The sequence below is a fragment of the Bos mutus genome, chromosome 11 (assembly GCF_027580195.1).
Source record: "Bos mutus isolate GX-2022 chromosome 11, NWIPB_WYAK_1.1, whole genome shotgun sequence".
Lineage (NCBI taxonomy): Eukaryota > Metazoa > Chordata > Mammalia > Artiodactyla > Bovidae > Bos > Bos mutus.
Genome location: NC_091627.1, coordinates 32,242,330 through 32,262,575, shown reverse-complemented (window position 1 = coordinate 32,262,575; position 20,246 = coordinate 32,242,330). Strand labels below are relative to the sequence as shown.

Below are 20,246 nucleotides of genomic sequence, written 5' to 3'. Positions count from 1 at the left end.
ACTTTTTCAGATGCTTCAACATTTTTGACATGAATCTATGAATCATCTTTTTTATAAACTCAGAGAGAAATTTCATTTGTTCCTTGGAGGCTGTCTTTTCAGAAGACTTGGACCTGCTACTCCAATTTACATGTGTTGTTCTCTAATCTGGCTGATCACCTATCATTCCTGGACTTCTTTTCAGATCCTCTGTTTCCCTGAACCCTGTAAGCCTCTCTTTTTTGGTTTTCTTCCTGTTTCCTGAAGTATGGGTTGGCAAAAAAGTTTGTCAGAAAATCCGAATGAACTTTTTGGCCAACCCAATACATCCTCAAGGGCCTTAACTACAGAAGGTAAACATACTATGCAAGTATTTGTGCCCTTTTATATCCAAAAATGTCTTTATTTCAGCCTTCACAACTACTGGAAGTTGGATGCCTGATTACAGGTCAGAAACCATTCTAACCCCTGGTATTTCTAAAATAAACTTTATTAACATAGAGTTCATATAAAACAATATGCACTGATTTTCAGTGTACAGTTCAATAAACTTGGCAAAAGTATAAACCCATACATAATCTTCCACCTCAATCAGGAAAACAGAATATTTCTATCACCTTTAAAAATTCCCTCAAGCTCCTTGGCTATCAATCTTCCCTACTTTGACCTCACCACTGGCAACCAATGATCTTTACTTTTTTCACTCATATTTTTGAGACCAATTCATACCCTGTACTAACAGTCCCTTCCTTTTCACTGCTGAGCAGTATTCCATTTTATAAATAAGCCATTTCCTTGTTGATGAACATTCAAACTGTTTCCAGTTTGAGACTATCATGAATAAAGCTATGTGAACATTTGTGGTCAAGTTTTTGATGAACACATGCTTTCATTTGGCTCTGTCTCCAATAACTAAGAGTTGAATTGTTGGGTCACACGGTAAAAGCATGTTTAAGAGAAATGGCTGAACAATTTTCCAAATCTGTTTTACCCTTTTACATTGCTACCAGCAACACCAAAGTTCAAGTTGCCCCACATCTTTGCTATCATTTTGTTTTGTCAGTTTTTTAAATGCTAGATATTTCAATGAGTATGTAGCAGCACTGCATTATAGTTTTAATTCACATTTCCTTGATGGTTAAAAACACTGACCATCTTCTTATGTGCTACTTGCAACTTTCATATCTTATTTTATGAAGTATATTTTAAAATTCTTTGCCCATTTTTTAGATTGGGCTGTTTCCCCTATTATTAACATCTTACATTAGTGTGGTATATTTGTTAGAATAGATGAATATTGGCACATTTTCATTAAATAAAGCCCACAGTTTACATTAGGGTTCACTCTTTGCGTTGCTCATTCTAGTGGTTTTGATAAATGTAAAATAACACGTATCCACCATTACAGTATCATACAGAATAGGTTCACTGCTCTAAAAACTACCCACGTTCCACCGATTTATCCCTCTCCCTGGCAACCACTAATCTTTTTACTGTCTCTAGTTTTGCCTTTGCCAAAATGCCATATAGTTGGAATCATAAAGTACGTAACCTTTTCAGGTTGGTTTCTTTCACTCAGCAATATTCATTTAAGGTTTCTCCATGTCTTTCTGTGGCTTGACAGCTTCCAAGTTTTGGTCATTACAATTCACTGTATACAATTCACATCTCTCTGCAAGCTTTTAGAATCTTTATCTCTGATGTTTTAGAATTACATGATAGTAAGTTTTGGTACGGTTTTTGTGTGTGTGTGTGTGTGTGTTGAATACTTGTTGAATCATTTCACTCTGAAGAATTATGTCCTTCAGTTCTAGAAAATTTTTTTTTTTTTTTTTTTGGTTTGAAAATATCTTCTTTTCCATCTTCCCCACTCATGCATGCTACATGGTAAGTCACTTCAGTCGTGTCTGACTCTGTGCAACCCTATGGCCTATAGCCCTTCAGGCTCCTCTGTCCATGGGATTCTCCAGGGATTGAACCCACATCTCTTGTGTCTCCTGCATTGGCAGGCAGGTTCTTTACCATAGAGCCACCTGGAAAGCTCTTTTCCCCTGACTGTTTCTAAAATTTTTATCAATCGCTATTGGCTCTTGTAGGTCAACCTAACTTTTTATTGCCTACTTTCTATTTGTCTTTTGCTTTCTCTGAAAGATTTTCTCAGTCTAATTTTCTAATATTTCTCTTGAAATTTAAAAATTTTGGATATTTAATTTCCAAAAGTCCTTTCTTGCTTTTGTCCTTTTTTTCTTCTGATGCTATTCATGGATGACGTATCTTTTCCAAAATTGTTAGTCCATATACTCATTATATATTTCCACTGTATACTCTTTTTGTCTGGTTAGTTTGCTCTCTTTTATGTTACAGGCTTCAAGTCCTGATGGTCTTTGGCTGTGTTTGCTCTAAACAGATGCAGTGTTCTAAAACACTGACTGGCTGGGTTCTGTGTAAGGCTTGTGCCTGCTTGCAGCCTTCACTGCTGGACACTTATTACTGTTATTTTATTTACTTTTATTTTTTGGTCATGTCATTTGGCATGTGGGATCTTCGTTCTCTGAGCAGGGGTCGAACCTGTGCCCCCTGCATTGGAAGCACAGAGTCTTAACTACCGGACCACCAGGTAAGTCCCACTGTTGGATATTTAAGATGGCAGCATGACCTTTGCACTTTAGGGATTTCCCCATAGATATCCACATCCCAACATCTTCTTTTGGCCAAGTGGTATCTCTCAAGAGAACTCCTCCAGTTTTCCACATCAGAAGGGGAAGGACCAGGATTGAACCAATCAATTTACAAACTCTTATTCTATCTCCTTTTGGCCTTATATCTCATTGTTTCCCCACCTGTGCCCGATATCCCAGAGTCTGGAGTCTAATTTCAATTAGAAGACTTTTGAAATCATTTCATCTAATTCTTATTTTATAATAATAAAAGAGCTGACTCGTTGAAAAAGACCCCAGTGCTAGGAAGGATCGAAGGCAGGAGGAGAAGGGGACGACAGAGGCCGAGACAGCTGGATGGCCTCACTGACTCAACAGACATGAGTCTGGGCAAGCTCCAGGAGAAGGCGAAGGACAGGGGAGCCTGGCGTGCTGCAGTGTGTGGGGTCACAAATAGTCGGGCATGACTCAAGCAACTGAACAATAACACATCCTTATTTTGTAGATAAAGAGAACGAGGCTCAGAAAGTTCATTTGTTGAAGGTATAACTGTTATTAATAATAAATGGGAAATGTGAGACTTCAACCTAGGCTTCTGCTCTCATCTAGTGTTCTGGTCAGCTGAAAAACTGCTTCCCAAAATGTCAGAGATGATTTGAGATTTTTCTTTCCAAATGCCTAGAAATCTTGGTACGCTTTCAGGAATTGTGTCATGATAGCTAAAAGCTGAGGTATGACTGAAATAAACAAGCCCCACATCTGGTCCCATGAGACGAGGGACAGGCAAATTTTCAAAGTGAGCTGGTTAGTTTCCTTTACTTTCAAGGTCACACAATGGAATTATCACCACTATTATTTCAACTTCAAATCTGACAGGTGAAAATAATATAATAGCTCTATCTTCATGAACTGGAAATATACTATTCAAAGTGTCTCTTAAGTAGGAAAATATTAACATGGGCGAGAGCAGTCATGACCTATTTCAACACAGTTGTCTCCATGAAAAACTCATTCTGTGGGGTAACACATATTACTTGACAAAAGGAATTCCATAATCAAGAAAAGTTTGGTAAATGTTGGGTTAAAGAAATATTTAATTTAAATCGTAAGATAGGCAACAAGGATGTATTATACAACATGGGGAATATAGTCAATATTCTATAATAATTGTAAATGGAGTGTAAACTTTAAAACGTGTAATTTTTTAAGAATTAAAAAAACTGGCATGAAGATAAAGCAAAAAAATAAAAAAACTAAACTAGTTTCTCTAACACAGGACTTCATAAAACCTCTAATATACACTAAGGAATGATATATATGTCACGAAGCATTTACCCAGTGTATGTCAGCACAAAATACTTTTCTTCACAATTTATGGAGCCAGTATTCAAGAAGACACTTTGGAAACATAATCTGACCCCACATTATACTTCTGAAAGTCCTACTATGGAAAGGTTGGATAAGAACGTAAAATTACTCAATATCAACTGCTCACCTTTAAAATTACCTATTAAAAAGTAGAGGTTGTACTATAACTTAAAATACACAAGACGAGTGACATTCATATATCTAAAATCAACTATATACTACTTACTGTGGCATTAATGAAAAGATACTTCACTCCCAATAAACAAAAGGTCTGTGCAATAATTATGAGGGACAAAGCTCTAATCCATATCATCATTAAACGTTTAAAATGAAGTTCTGTCCCCAACACATACTGTTCAGCCTGGAAGTGGGCCTGGCAGAGGTGGACTGAAGTGCAGATGGCAGGATCTCCGATTTGATGGCCACATTGCTGACTGCGCCATCCATCCTCTCTGTCTCACATAGGCCTGGCAACTGTGGTGCCTTCTCCAGCGTCGGAAGTAACTGATCAAACTGGTCAAGGTCAGCTGTAAACTAAGAACGGAAATCAAAGTTAGAGGAAACACATTCTACACTTTCACCTGAAAGAAACTAGAAAACAAGTTGTTCCTTTAAAATACATGAATTGAGTGTGACTATGAGAGAATGAAGAAAGAAGAAATAATTAGAAAGACTGGGGCCTCAATGAAATAGCATGACCTAACACTGGATTTCTTTGGAAGGAATGATGCTGAAGCTGAAACTCCAGTACTTTGGCCACCTCATGCGAAGAGTTCACTCATTGGAAAAGACTCTGATGCTGGGAGGGATTGGGGGCAAGAGGAGAAGGGGACGAAAGAGGATGAGATGGCTGGATGGCATCACTGACTCAGTGGACGTGAGTTTGAGTGAACTCTGGAAGTTGGTGATGGACAGGAAGGCCTGGCGTGCTGTGATTCATGGGGTCGCAAAGAGTCAGACACGACTGAGCGACTGAACTAAACTGAACTGAACACTGGAACAAAATGTGGAAGTTTATGGTACTGATACACTGCAGGATATAAGACAACATACACACGGTGCTTATCTATTATATTTTGGTATAAAATGTACGCACTGGAAAAAGATTGAACTGGAAAGAGATATTGAGAGTACTGTGTTATGACAATAACATCATGAGTGATTTTTTCCTGTCATATTTTTCAAAATTTTATAAAATGGATTACTTTATGAAGGAGTAAAAAATACATTTACGTTGACATACTTTTTAAAAATTTACATTGACATACTTTTTAAAAATAATTTCTTAAAGTTTGTGAAATTTTTTTTAATGAATATTAGCTTCAAATATCAGAGAAGGCAATGGCACCCCACTCCAGTACTCTTGCCTGGAAAATTCCACGGACGGAGGAGCCTGTTAGGCTGCAATTCATGGGGTCACTAAGAGTCAGACACGACTGAGCTACTTTACTTTCACTTTTCACTTTCATGCATTGGAGAAGGAAATGGCAACCCACTCCAGTGTTCTTGCCTGGAGAACCCAGGGATGGGGGAGCCTGGTGGGCTGCCATCTATGGGGTCACACAGGGTCGGACACGACTGAAGTGACTTAGCATAGCATAGCATAGCTTCAAATATCCCAGAAAGGTCACTTCTCATTTAAAGACTTAACAGAGTAGGAAATGTAGTTTCTATCATAGGTAGGGAGTTCTTACATCTGTCTGTGGTTAGGCATAGGAGAAAACTGACCTTTATTTCACAACATTATTCCATGATGGTTACCTTAAGATAATTCATAAACATAAAATGTCTAGCTGTTTGGGTTTTATTACTTAATTCAACTAAAATCCCTTCCTAGATTGTAAAATTACATGTACATATTTTTTTAAACATCTGGCTTCTTTCACATTACATTTCTGAAGTTTAGACATGCTGCTCCAGGTAGCAGTAGTTCATTTTGTTTCTGTTGCTGAATAGTGTCCCATTGTACGAATATGCTACAATATATATTTATCAATTCTAGTGATGGATTTGGGAAATTTTTCTGGTTTTGGGCTAATATAAGTAAAACTACTATGACTATTTTTAAACACATCTTTTGCGGCACGTGCAAAAAGTACTAATCAAAAAGGGAAAAACTGACAATTTGGAGTCTACATTAAAATGAAGAACCTGACTTCATCAAAAAGCACCATTAACAGGGAGAAAAGGCAGGGCACAGTATAGAGAAGACATCTGTAAATATATAACCAATAAATGACTCACCCAAAATGTATAAAGAACTCTTACACATCAATAGGAAAAATACAACATATTGGGAAAATGGGCAAAACACTTCAAAAGATATTTACAAAAGAAAACATCCAAACGACCAATAAATATTTATTGTGGGCTAAGTCGCTTCAATAGTGTACAACCGGCTGCAACCCTATGGACTGTAGCCGACCAGGCTCCACTGTCAATGGGATTCTCCAGGCAAGAACACTGGAGTGGGTTGCCATGCCCTCCTCCAGGGGATCTTCCCAACCCAGGGATCGAACCTGCATCTCTATGTGTCCTGCGTTGGAAGGAGGGTTCTTTACTACCAGTGCCACCTGGGAAGTCCAGATATTTATTAGGGAAAGGCAAATTAAAACTATGAAATATCACTACACAGATCCCAGAATGGCTAGAAGTTAAAAAGATAGACAACACCAAGTATTAATAAGGACATGGAACAACTAGAAGGAATTCTCATACCCTGGAAAAACTAGCAGTATCTGCTAAAGATGAACACACACATATTTTATGATCCTGTAATTCCAACCCCCAGGTATAAACTCAGCAGAAGTGCATGTATGTACACCAAAACAGATGTGCCAAGGTAGTATACAATGGCATTTTCTTATAAAGCTGTTACTTTTGAAGTCAATTTTAAAGACTGAGAATTTTAATGTAGTTATTTAAAGCTATTATTCAGCTTAGAAACATGACATTAGTTTAGCTGTACCAAGAAACATAGGACAACCTTCTCAAAGAGTAAATGTATATAGAAATAACCAAAACAGTGTCATTACAAATAGTAAACAGAGACAATACAGAGACACTGAGCATTCGAGGAAAAGAATGTCTAACTAGAGCTACTGTAGGAAGCTTTACAGAAATGATTGTGTATTGTGTGTGAATGATTGTGAACTGTGTTTAAAGGATGAGTAGAAGTTCAGCAGACATAGAAAGGAGAGCAAGGCAGAAGATACTTAGAAGAGACATGGCTTATCCCAGGAATAGGAAGGGCTTCCATGTACCTAGAATGTAGTATGCCTGAGAGAAGAGAGAGGCTTCTGGGAGATAAGGGCAAAAAATAAAACTGACTCAAGAAACTCTAGTACCTATACATACTAAGTGTGAATTTGGTTTCACAAGGAAGAATCTTATTAATAAACTGCTTTGTAAATACATTCTCAGCTATTTCATGGATGTCTATATTCTGTCTAAATAATGTATACACTTCTAGCGGGGAGGAATCACATTTTCTGCTTTTCTTAAATTCCTTCAGAATCCACTGCAATTATTCAATAAATGAAGCTGCCTATTACTTTTCACCACCCGCTACCCCAGCCTAAACACAGAGGTTCCTGATCCATAACAATTACACAAAGGTTTATTTGTATTTACTTCTGTTTCAGAGCATGTTATATAGCCTACTATCTGGAATACTCAAAGTCTCTATCTGATGGGGGCTGGGGGTTGAGAGTGGTTAGAGTGAGAAGGAAAATGACTTTAGAAAATGTTTCAAAGGAAATTAAATAGCAAAGCAAGCCAGACTAGGTACCCGTGTCCACCTCCTCACATTTCTCTCTCATTTCATTTACATCAGAGGTTCCCAAACTTAGTTACCTATCAGAGTTCTCTGGGAAGTCTTTAAAATACAAGTTTCTGGGCTCTATTCTGAAAGAGCTGGATTTAATAGATGGAGAGATGAGAGGAGGGGGCAGGGAAGGTATTTTTTCTAAAATCTACAAAGATGTGAACTATGACTTTATCGAAAGAAACATCTACTTTCTTAGAAAGCCACACTAAATATGGTAACCTTCCAAGGTTCCAAAGAGAACTTTTGAGGGTATCCTGTGGGTTTTCAACCATTGATATTAATCTTTTAATATGTGCCCAATGGATAGGGCAAAACATAGCCTGAATCCAAATATAGTCGATGCATGGAACAAAATAAAAGAAAAGAGAAAAATAACTAGGAATGTTCATTCTATGAAGTAAAGAATTACCTACCTGGCTCTGTGACTCCAGTTTAATTTCCTCAGGAGCAGGTTTGGTCATGGGGGCTGGGTTTGTGTTACAAGGATCCATCTGTTCTTTCTTTTCCACCTTCACCTTTACATCATCCAGGCTCAGGTTCGGAGTAGATCTTAAATCTTTCTCATCTTTATCTAAAAGGTAGCGTAGGAGCTGATGGTCTTTTGATTCTTTTTTCTTGGAAGCATCCAGTTCCAGTTTTACACTGGAATTTCCCTGGACCTGTCCAGTCACTGACACAGAAGTAGATGCACTGTCCTTCTTATCAGGCTCCACCGACAAAGTTGTGATATCCGAGGGGCTACCCTCCTGTAAGAGACGGTGTAGGATTTTGTGCCGCTCGGTCAGTGAGCTATGAGAGGAGGGGCAAGAACCACTTGAAGAGTTAGTAGAGGCAGAGGTGGAAGTGCCTGTGCAAGACAGTACCTCTTTGCAACTTGTGTCTATGTCAGCATGCCGTAACTGCTGCTCTGCAGTCGTTGTCAAAAGCTGCACTAGTTTGTGACTGGTTTGAGAGTATTTATTGTCTCCATCTGAGAGTCTGTCATTGTTATGTAGAAGCCCAGAATCCAGAGGTTTGCTGTCATTAGAGCTGTTGTCAGACTGAATCATTTCATTTAAAATGGATGCAATCTCTTTGTTATCTTTGGATTCAGCTTTTGCTGGTTGTATATTTAATCTGCTAGGTGAATTCTGTGAGCTCATCTGCCTGAGGACTGGAGAACTGGCAGAGAAGCCAACAGAGTTATTGGGTCCTTCATTCATACTCTGTAAAGGTGTTACTGGGATGTTTGAATAGGATCGGTTACTATTATTACAGGCAGTACTTGTCATGCTAACGGGGGAGCTTAATGTTGGAATATTAGGAGGAAATGAATTGTTAGGCATCCTGGGCCTTGTTGCCAATCCAGAACTAACTTGTCTCCTTGGAGACATGAACTGTGCAAGGGATATTCCTGTACCTTCCATAGGGGAATTATTGAGGTTTAAAGGGGGATTAGTGCTCTGGGAACTGGCCTGTCCCTGGTTTAAGGCAACACTGGCTACAATCTGATTTCCAGGTGAGCATCCAAAACTCCCTTGGCTGTTGCTAGAATTGCTATGACTGCTGCTATGAAGGTCTGAGCTCTGTTGGCGGTTTACTCTGGTGGGTACCATGTTGCTGTTGGATGGTGGCAAGGTAGACGAACGGGCCACACCGTGAGCTGGAGAGATACTGGGATTGACGGAAGGGTTTACCCGGGGCACTGACATTCCAGGATTAGTGTCATCTTGAGGAGAAAGACCACTGTGTTCCCTAGACAGGGGAAAAGACATTCAGACATCTTCATTGGTTTCCATTATAATATTTTATGAAGCACATTATAAAACAAGATAATGTTGCAAACTATCAAGTAAAAAGCTTCTGTATTACTTTAAACTAAAGAAAACAGTGGACTGTTAGTACCATGGTGAAATGTTAGAACACTTCATGGGAAAATAGTGTTTACGATACTGCACATTTGATAATGGTTAAATGCGCAAGAAATCTTCCCTGGCCTTGGAAAACTTCCAATATATATACTTTAAAACTTTACAAAATTTAATACAAATAATTAACACTACATCAGACTTTTGTTGGAAAGAGAAACTTCCCACACTTCTGGTTACAAAGTATTTACTCATGACTCCCTTCATTATAGCTTTTAAGTATTTCAACTCCAAAGAGGAAGACTGGGTAAGGAAAATACTGTGTCACTGATGTAAAAATTAAAAAGAGTGACATGCAGACATAGCAGATGTTTTGAAAGAGAAATCACAATATGAAAAAAGAACTGTGCTAATTCCACTCACAAGCATAAATTAAACTAAAATTAGAAAAAGCAGAATACTGAATTCAGATTTTCATCAAGTTCTTTTACTCAAATCCATAATTACGACAACAGATTTGTGACTGGTATTACCATGTTCCAATAAGCAAATATATCAGATGAGGGAAAGATGAAGTGAGGGAAAATGTCTTTGTTTTTGTTTAATGCTAAATTTCAAATAGTTGTAAATGTAGAGTCTTGAATAATTCATAGGATAAAAGAATGGTTTCATGAATTTACCATATATAATAGTGTAAAACACATTTTGAGAAGAGAACAAATTAGAGGCAGTGACATTCAAATATCTCAAGTTGATAGTTAAATAATTTGTAGCTTGAGAAACTGTCAACTTGAACTCAGGAGCCACTGAGTTTTGCCTTAATGAAAATAAAGCACTTTTATAATTAAAAATAACAATACTAATAAACTTGAGTCTTTTATAAGACCATAAGTTTATATATGGAAGCTGGAAAGTTTTGGCCACCATTTTGGTTCTTATCCCTAAAGCATATATTCAGCCACACCTTTCCTTTCTCCCTTTTTGAACAACAAAGCTATTGTTAGGCGACAAAACTATAGAACTCAGTATGGATATATTGATTATATTCTCACCATGCTTGTTAAATGCCTAATGTAAAACTGGTTTTCTAGCCATCAAGAGTATAAAATTTTCTTCTCTAAGAAGAAATATGTGAACTAACTTATTTCATATGAAACTCTCCAAATAAGTAGTACCTGTCGATGATATGAATTCCCATGATGAAAGGTTGCATGTCTGGACTTTGAGGGTAGCAAAGTTTACACTTGGTGTGGGCGCTAAGCATTGTCCCATCATTCAATATGAATCTATAGGATGGGCTGGAGGCAGTGCCACGAGTCATCACTGTTTCAAACAAAAGAGAAACCTAGTTAAAATGCTGACACTTAAACTTTGGGCAGAGGAGAGTTACCAAGCCTTATTTCTACCTAGAACCTCATTTAAATGTCCTTCCAATTGCTGCCTGCTCAGACTCAAGGTATGGTTCAGATAAAGCAGATATCTGAGGGGGGAAAATTATTCAGGGTGAAATAGACAGTCTGAAGACAAGTTTTAAATCAGTTCTACTTGAATGGGTGCCTCCTCACAGAAGTTGTGATTATGAAGAAACCACAAACCACAAAAAAGTCAACCTAATCTTTCCCTATAATGGGGCAGCTCCTTAAATTTACTAAGTGTTCATTAAAAAGACCAAGAAGTAACTTTCTTCCCTCTCCTTTTCAGTATTATCTCTAACAAGCTTTTCTACCCCTATAGCTGGCTGATTTTTAAAAACAGCTTTATTGAGATATCAACAAAGCACAAAATTCACCAAGTTTTGATTAGTTTGCAGAACTCTAACTGAAATTCAAATTTAATTTTTCACTCAGGAATGTGAATCAAAAAGATCCATCCAACAAATTATTATAGTCATGTATATTATTTTTGATGTTTGAATTTAGTTTACTAATAAGCAAATTAATAATAAAGCCTCTGATTACTAATACAGAATAAAACCTAGATTAACGCAATTGAATCACTATATACACAACATGAGTTACTTTTGTCTTAAAGCTTTATTAACAACAGATGAAGCTCTAACTCTACTGGTTAATTTTTATGAAATACGTAAAGGCTACACCAGACTACTAAGTAAGAAAATGTCATCAATGTTTCAGTAATACAATAGAATTCTTTTTTAAGGAAGATTTAATAGGTAGATTCAGCTATACCAAGGTTAAAAATCATATCCACTTAAATACAAGAATTACTACCACAAATGACTACTGTAATTTAGCCTGTAATAAATGTTAGTCCTATTTTTCAAAGACATTTTAGAAAGAGCTTCAATCACACTTTAAAGACATATGAAAAAGACAAAATGACCAATTGATAATTTCTGAAGCTACATATTACTTTAAGCAACAAGAAGACAGGCTCTATTTTATTGTCTTGGGTACACCATGTAAACTGAAGAGGGCATAATCTGCTGGAAATCTATGTCATGCATAAATCTCCCTGAGTACCAAAATCAGGATATAAACTTAATTGCAAGGATTTCTTACCCATCTGGCAGTTTCAGCCAAATCCTGGCACATTTACCAAATAAAATATGGAAAAATTTAGTATCTAGTGAAATAATAAATGATAAAAAAAGTCTTTAATGAAAACCAGTAAGTTTTGTGTAAGGATATAGTTAAATGTTTATTATGATAAAACCCTAACAAATATTAACAATTCTCATCTGTCAATATCTTCTGACAATATTATTTTGGAAAACACAGTTATAATAAAAAGGTGGTATTTTAAGATAAATTATTAGCGTGGGACAATTAGAAAGTTATAAATATATAAATATATATTTAGTTATAAATATATATAAAGGGAAATAAAAGATACAATATGTATTTCATGTTATTTTGCTTATGCCATTCTATTTCCTCATCAGTATTTATTTCTCATTAGGATCATTCTGCTGAAACATTCATTAGCTCTTCACCACTGAGCTCATTGTCCAAAATGGTAGTCATCAGTCACTATCGTAATGTGGAAAATTAAATTTAAAATTAAATGAAAAAATTCAGTTCCTTACTCATACTTGCCACATGTCAGGTACTCAATAGATGCATGTGGCTAGTGACTACAGTATTGGACAGTATAGCTCCATACATACAATTTCTTTTTGCATTTCCAATCTTATTTTTCATTATTTCCTAAATATCTCTTCTATAGCTCTCTGAGTAGGAGTAGATAACCTTTTATACATTTATTTTTCTTCTTCAAGAATAAACATGAGTTAATACTATGTCCCATTCTTGTTTTCCACTCTCCATTGAAACTGTATGATGCTTTGCATATACAGTCATCTAGTACTGGCTAGTTGATCTTCAACTTGAATTTCATCTCAATAGGTTAATATTGATTTGTTAATACTGATCAACTACTACAATTTTTCTTTAAAGGACAGATTTTAAATCTTACCTATCTTCTCAAATGCTTATATTGTATTTTAATTTATATTTTTGTCTGTGTAGAAATCCAGATTTACTTGTGTAATGAAAATTATTGGAGACAAATTTCTTGACTTATTGACACGCCCTGTAAAGTGAGAAAGAACTAGAATCTGGGAGAACATTAACATTAACATGGAAACATTAAGATACTTGGGCTTTCCAGGTGTGCCAGTGGTAAAAAAAAAAAAAACCCTGCCAATGCAGGAGATATAAGAGATGTTGGTTTGACCCCTGGGTCAGGAAGATTCCCTGGTGAAGGGCACGGCAACCCACTCCATTATTCTTGCCTGGAGAATCCCATGGACAGAGAAGCCTGGCAGACTGCAAAGAGTCACCAGGGTTGCAAAGAGTTGAACTTGACTGAATTGACTGAAGCATGCATTAAGATCATTTATGTGGATTACAGAAACATCAAGAGTCCTTTGGTAATTATGCTGCCTTAAATTGGAAGACACTAAATTAATGAAAATTCCAAAATTGAGGAAACTCTACTAACTTAATACAGGAAAACTATTACAAGTTTTTTTTTTTCTTTTTACAGTTTAAGTTTTGAAGTTAAATGGTTTATTTTGGATAATAATGTACAGAATAAGACTCAGCAAAAGGAATGCAGCACAGATCAATGAAAGGAATAAAAGCCTAGGAATCAGATTTAGGTATGAACTCTGACTCTCTCATTTACAAGTTTAGGACTTAATAATACAAATTAACCTTTGCCCAGTATCACTAAAATGGAGCCAGTTTACTGTGAGATAATACCTAGCATGGAGCCTGGTACATAGCAGGTACTTAATGAATACTTCCTGAATAAATACCAAAGAAAAAACAAACAACAAATACGTAGCTTCCAAAGTACTTGTGTCCTGAGTCACACTCACATTTGGCCAATACCAAGATACCTCTTATACTAATAGCTTCAACTCTGTATAACAATCTAAAATTTTGAATTAAGATGTGAGTATTGGAGCCATAGGGCTTCTCTGGTGGCTCACACAGTAAAGAATATGCCTGCAATGCAGGAGAATTGGGTTTGATCCTAGGTAGGGAAGATCCCCTGGAGAAGGAAGAGATTAAGAATAGGTGCCAACAGTACACTGAAGGACTATACAAAAGAGGTTTTAATGACCCAGATAACCACGATGGTGTGGTCACTCACCTAGAGCCAGACATCCTGGAGTGTGAAGTCAAGTGGGCCTTAGGAACCATTACCTCAAACAAAGCTAGTAGAGGTGATGGAATTCCAGCTGAGCTATTTCAAATCCTAAAAGTTGGTGCTATAAAAGTGTTGCACACAATATGTCAGTAAATTTGGAAAACTCAGCAGTGGCCACAGGACTGGAAAAGTTTAGTTTTCATTTCAATCCCAAAGAAGGGCAATACCAAAGAATGTTCAAACTACCACACAACTGCACTCATTTCACATGCCAGCGAAGTAATGCTCAAAATCCTTCAAGCTAGACTTCAAAAGTACATGAAACAAGAACTTCCAAAGGTACAAGTTGGATTTAAAAAAGGCAGAGGAACCAGAGATCAGATTGCTAACATTTATTGGATCATAGAGAAAGCAACGGAGTTCCAGAAGAACATCTATTTCTGCTTCATTAACAACGCCAAACCTCTGACTATGTGTATCACAACAAACTGTGGAAAATTCTTAAAGAGATGGGAATACCAGACCACCTTACCTGCCTCCTGAGACCTGTATGAAGGTCAAGAAGCAACAGTAACAACTGGACATGGAACAACAGACTGGTTCAAAATTGAGAAAGGAATTTTCAAGGCTGAATATTGTGACCCCGCATATTTAACTTACATGCAGAATACATCATGCAAAATGTTGGGATGGATGAATCACAAGCAGGAATCAAGACTGCCAGGAGAAATATCAACAACCTCAGATACACTACATATACCTCAGATGATACCACTCATTAGGTGGAAGAGGAGCTAAAGAGCCTCTTGATAAGAGTGAAAGAGGAGAATGAAAAAAACTGGCTTAAAACTCAACATTCAAAAGAGCATAAGATCACATCATCTCGTCTCATCACTTCATGGCAAACAGAAGGGGACAAAGTGGAAATAGTGACAGATTTTATTTTCCTGGGCTCCAAAATCACTGCAGATGTTGATTCCAGCCATGAAATTAAAAGAGGCTTGCTTCTTGGAAGGAAAGCCATGAGCAACCTAGATAGCATATTAAAAAGCAGAGACATCACTTTGCTGACAAAGGTCCATATAGTCAAAGCTACAGTTTTTCTAGTAGTCATGTACAGATGTGAGAGCTGAACCATAAAGAAGGCTGAGTGCTGAAGAATTGATGCTTTTGAATTGTGGTGCTGGAGAAGAGTCTTGGGAGTCCCTTGGACAGCAAGGAGATCAAACTAGTCAATCCTAAAGGAAATCAACCCTGAATATGTGCTGGAAGGACTAATGCTGAAGCTGAAGCTCCAATACTTTGGCCATCTGATGTGAAAAGCCAACTCACTGCAAAAGACTGTTTCTGGGAAAGACTGAGGGCAAGAGAAGGGACAACCGAGGATGAGATGGTTGGATGGCATATCGATAACAATGGACCTAAGTTTGAGCAAACTCCAGGAAAGAGTGAAGGACTTGGGAGTCCTGGCATTTTGTAGTCCATGGGGTCACAAAGAGTCGGACATGTCTTAGCAACTGAACAACAACGAGAGTCGTAATTCTTTACAGCACTGACTGGTTAAAGTATTGCTCTACATGCCAAATTTTCTCCATAAGTAAGACTGAGAAATGGACAAAACTATTTGGAATTTCATTTGATCACAGATTCTGATCTTGTTTTCTGATTTAGCTTTGTCAGGTTTTGATCCTTGACCCCTGAGTCTATTTCTAAAAGTTTTAGAATACTTAGTGAAGAGGCATGATACTAATGTGGTATTACTGACACCCCAGAAACTCTTCAAAGAACCTAGAAATCTGGTTTAACAACTGTCCCAAATGAATGTTATCAGGCACCTTAGGGAAACATTTAACCTAGACTTTTTTCTAAAAGAATGATTCTGTATTGAACTGAACTTAGGAAGCTTTTCCAAAGTATATAGCTACATGAACTTCCTCCCAGTTTAGGAAGTTCCTCAGGTGACCCTGATACCCATACAGCACCCCCTCACCTCCCAGTCTCAGTGGCGAACCACTCCTTTAATCTAGTTTATCCTGCAAGCTCCCACATACTGTTTCACTAAAACGTGTTTTCAACTTTTGATTCTGGAAAATAAAACGGTCAACACTCTTTAAAAGCAGTCTGTGAGCTGTCTCTGTCAAAAGCAGCTGAAAAACTAAACTAAGAACTTAAGTTTTTAATGCATATTAGGATTTTATACCAGCTGCTGCCTTTTAAAAGTAAGTTAAAGTCAGGAAAAAAGACAGATGGAGGACCAATTTTCTTGCCTAAATATCAGATATACAGATGACACCACCATTATGGCAGAAAGTGAAGAAGAACTAAAGAGCCTCTTGATGAAAGTGAAAGAGGAGAGTGAAAAAGTTGGCTTAAAGCTCAACGTTCAGAAAACTAAGATCAAAAAAAAAAAGAAAAGAAAACTAAGATCATGGTATCTGGTCCCATCACTTCATGGGAAATAGATGGGGAAACAGTGGCTGACTTTATTTTTTGGGGCTCCAAAATCACTGCAGATGGTGACTGCAGCCATGAAATTAAAAGACGCTTACTCCTTGGAAGGAAAGTTATGATCAACCTAGATAGCATATTGAAAAGCAGAGACATTACTTTGCCAACAAAGGTTCGTCTGGTCAAGGCTATGGTTTTTCCTGTGGTCATGTATGGATGTGAGAGTTGGACTGTGAAGAAGGCTGAGCGCCCAAGAATTGGTGCTTTTGAACTGCGGTGTTGGAGAAGACTCTTGAGAGTCCCTTGGACTGCAAGGAGATCCAACCAGTGCATCCTAAAGGAAATCAGTCCTGGGTGTTCATTGGAAGGACTGGTGTTGAAGCTGAAACTCCAATATTTTGGCCACCTGATACAAAGAGCTGACTTATTTGAAAAGACTCTGATGTTGGGAAAGATTGAGGGCAGGAGGAAAAGGGGACGACAGAGGATGAGATAGTTAGATGGCATCACCGACTCAATGGACATGAGTTTGGGTGAACTCCGGGAGTTGGCGATGGACAGGGAGGCCTGGCGTGCTGCGACTCATGGGTCGCAAAGAGTCAGACACAACTGAGTGACTGAACTGAACTGATAGAGGTTTTAGATTTTAAAAGTTTTACAGAAAATCAAGGATATAGTGGCATAATATTATGCTACTAAAGAACTATTACTGATAGTTCTTTACACTATCCCTAGTGGAAAGGCAGCAAGGCAGCAAGGAAAATGCAAAGGCTATTTACATCTCTCTCCATTCTTAGCAGACCTGTAGTTCTCCAACTTGATGTACTTAAGCATCACCTTCAGAGCTTGTTTAAAGTACATGGGCCCTCACCTGAGATTTTAATTCAGTAGGTCAACATCTTTAATAGGTGATTCCCATGTAACTGTTTCATGGACCACATTTTTCTTACCAGGTTAGATACTGCTGAATACAACATAGAAGAAAAAGATGCGTTCAATTTATAAATGCTATTTGGCAAGTTGTCCAGAATCACCATAACACTAGAGTCAGAGTCACGTGAATTCTGGGCAATTTAACTCTAAGAAAAAAGTTATTTCTATTGAGAAATTTTTTTTTCTTAAAAAAGTAAAAGAAAAGGACATTAAGACATGATTAATGGAGAAGAGGTGTTGAATTATATTTTTTTACATTTCTCTCTAAATTGCTTTACTTCATATGTTAATGATTAGTTACTTATTACATTTTAATCAATCTATTTTATAGAGAATTCCAATGGTTTAGAAACACTTGCTTTAAACCATGGCTCAATCACATTTATGGGAAGCCTAGGCATTTGGACAATGAGACAATAATCTAGACCTGCTTTGCCTTGGTCATAATGTATATAAATTATAGGCAAGTAAAACTAAAAGTCTTTTAAGTAAGCCTTGGAAGGTTTAACTTAAAGTTAAGGTAAAAATCAAACAGGAGAATCATATACCTCGGCACTTGAGGGAGTAAGTGTAGGCAGTGTTCTGAATCTCCTACTTACACAAAAGTCAAGTGCTATAGATAGAGGGAGTCACAAAGTTTGCAACCAGTGGATGGCAATAGTTGCTTTCTGTAATTGTTTCCAAACTTGACTGTACTTCAGGATTGCCTGAGGAACTTCTTGGTCATATCCATTGAAACACCATCTTTGGGGATGGTAAAAGTAAGAGGTCCATTGAAGAACCGTTAGTCTGTGCAAAGCTGTTCCAGAAGTAGACAGACTAGTGAGATTTATACAGATGGCTTTCTGAAAAGAAAAAAATCAAGCTGCTTCCTTCACATACCATTAGGAAGCACCTGACCTAAAACGTAATGAATGAAAAATCATTTGTAAACTGAAGAAACCTGATATAATGGGAAAATGTTAAAATTAAGAAAAGTGATGGAATAATGAAAAATATTTTTTAAATTGTTTTCAGGAGTAGCCATACAAAGAGTTTCTTCCCAGAGAAACTATTTACTTAGAGATTAGAGAATAAATTACAATGGGAAAGGTATATTAGGCTCCCATAATTTCATGACAATGTTTTAAAATATATCAAAACTCCTTATCTTTGAATCTTTATAAATTTTCTGGCCTTAACTCTCAGCTAATTTTCCTTATCTTTCCTAAAATACTGTTAAGTTCCTTAAGGGTGGGAATATGCTTGTTTCATATTTCCATAGTATTTACTATGACATAGCAGTTGTTCAATTATTAATTAATAATTTTGTATGACATAATTTTAACTTGAAACTCCCATGTGCATCAGGAGATACTGGTACTGTAATGGTCATGAAGTATAGATCTACATGCATGATATAGATCTGTACTATCTAAAAGCCCTTTGACATGCCTGTTCTGCTTGGAGTGATCTTCTAAAAGCTAGACAAAAATAGCACTTCCTCTCTAAAGCCATCCCTGATTCTCAAGTCAGAATTAATTTTTTTCTTCTTTGGTTTTATCTTTATTATTATGGCCCAGGCCACAGAGATCTTTAAAACAGTCATATATCCTCCCAATACAATAGATTTTGAGCTCCTAGAAGCCAAAACCCTGCTTTGTCATCCTTGAATCCCTGGCACCTTATATAGTGTTCTATGTATGTGAAGAACTTGATACATGTCTGCTGAATGAATGAATGAATGAATGAGTGACCACCACATGATACCCTGTTCTTTACAATGTGCATCCCAAAATTCAGTATCTACTCATGAATTACTTTGCTTACCCATTTCTTCCTTTCCTAAAACTGATTATTGCAAAAACTAATTTGTAATACTTGATAAGAAAATACTTATCACCCATAGATTGTATATATGTTATTCAATATTAATAAAGAGCAAAGTTAATGAAAACAGCTGAGAGAAAAAAAAAACCTTACCTTCTTGAAATAGTTGTCTGGCGTAAGATGGCTCTCTGCCTTGAGGTTGGAAAAAAGCATAAATGCACTTTCTCACTAAATCTTCCCAGCCAGTTCTGCCAGCAGCTCTCAGGGAACTAGTATCAATAGAGATGATTTTACCTATACAAAGAATGAAAGCTTACATGTATGATAGCCTCTGGATATGTCATTCACATTTTAAAACTAACATGTATCTAAAAATATTCTGCTGCCTCTCAAATGCTTAATGGACAAAAGCACTAAAAAGCACTATTAATTTTTATTATATACAGTAACAGAGTATATCAGTGACATGAAAATACAAAATTGTTTTGGCCTTGGAGTGTGTTGTATCACATCGTAAAATTCAATACCAATCAAGTATTAAAGTCATATCATAAAGACCCAAAGCTGTGGATACTAATGTAGGTCAAACTTTTCTGGGTTGCTATCTATATACTAATGACTTATTGTGGATGGAGAGGCAGAGATGAACTATATTATTTTGGTTTAAATTAATTTCCAGTAATTAAGTGAAGAGACTATGAGAAAGTAAGCCAGTCTTTCCTTTTCTACCTCCTTTTGAGCTGTAGACAACAT

The 20,246-nt window shown here is 36.9% G+C and overlaps 1 protein-coding gene across 11 annotated transcripts in view; it reads right to left on the bottom strand.

Moving 5' to 3' along the window:
- The window catches only part of NCOA1 (nuclear receptor coactivator 1), a 219,117-nt gene that overhangs the window by 47,467 nt on the left and 151,404 nt on the right, over window positions 1-20,246 (bottom strand). For all 11 annotated transcript variants that reach the window (XM_070379206.1, XM_070379211.1, XM_070379204.1 and 8 more), the window contains 4 exons: window positions 19,647-19,787; window positions 10,856-11,003; window positions 8,247-9,567; window positions 4,358-4,538 (listed from right to left, as the gene is read on the bottom strand). In XM_070379206.1, the coding sequence (XP_070235307.1) occupies window positions 4,358-4,538; window positions 8,247-9,567; window positions 10,856-11,003; window positions 19,647-19,787 (1,791 nt within the window). The remainder of the gene's footprint in view (window positions 1-4,357; window positions 4,539-8,246; window positions 9,568-10,855; window positions 11,004-19,646; window positions 19,788-20,246) is intronic.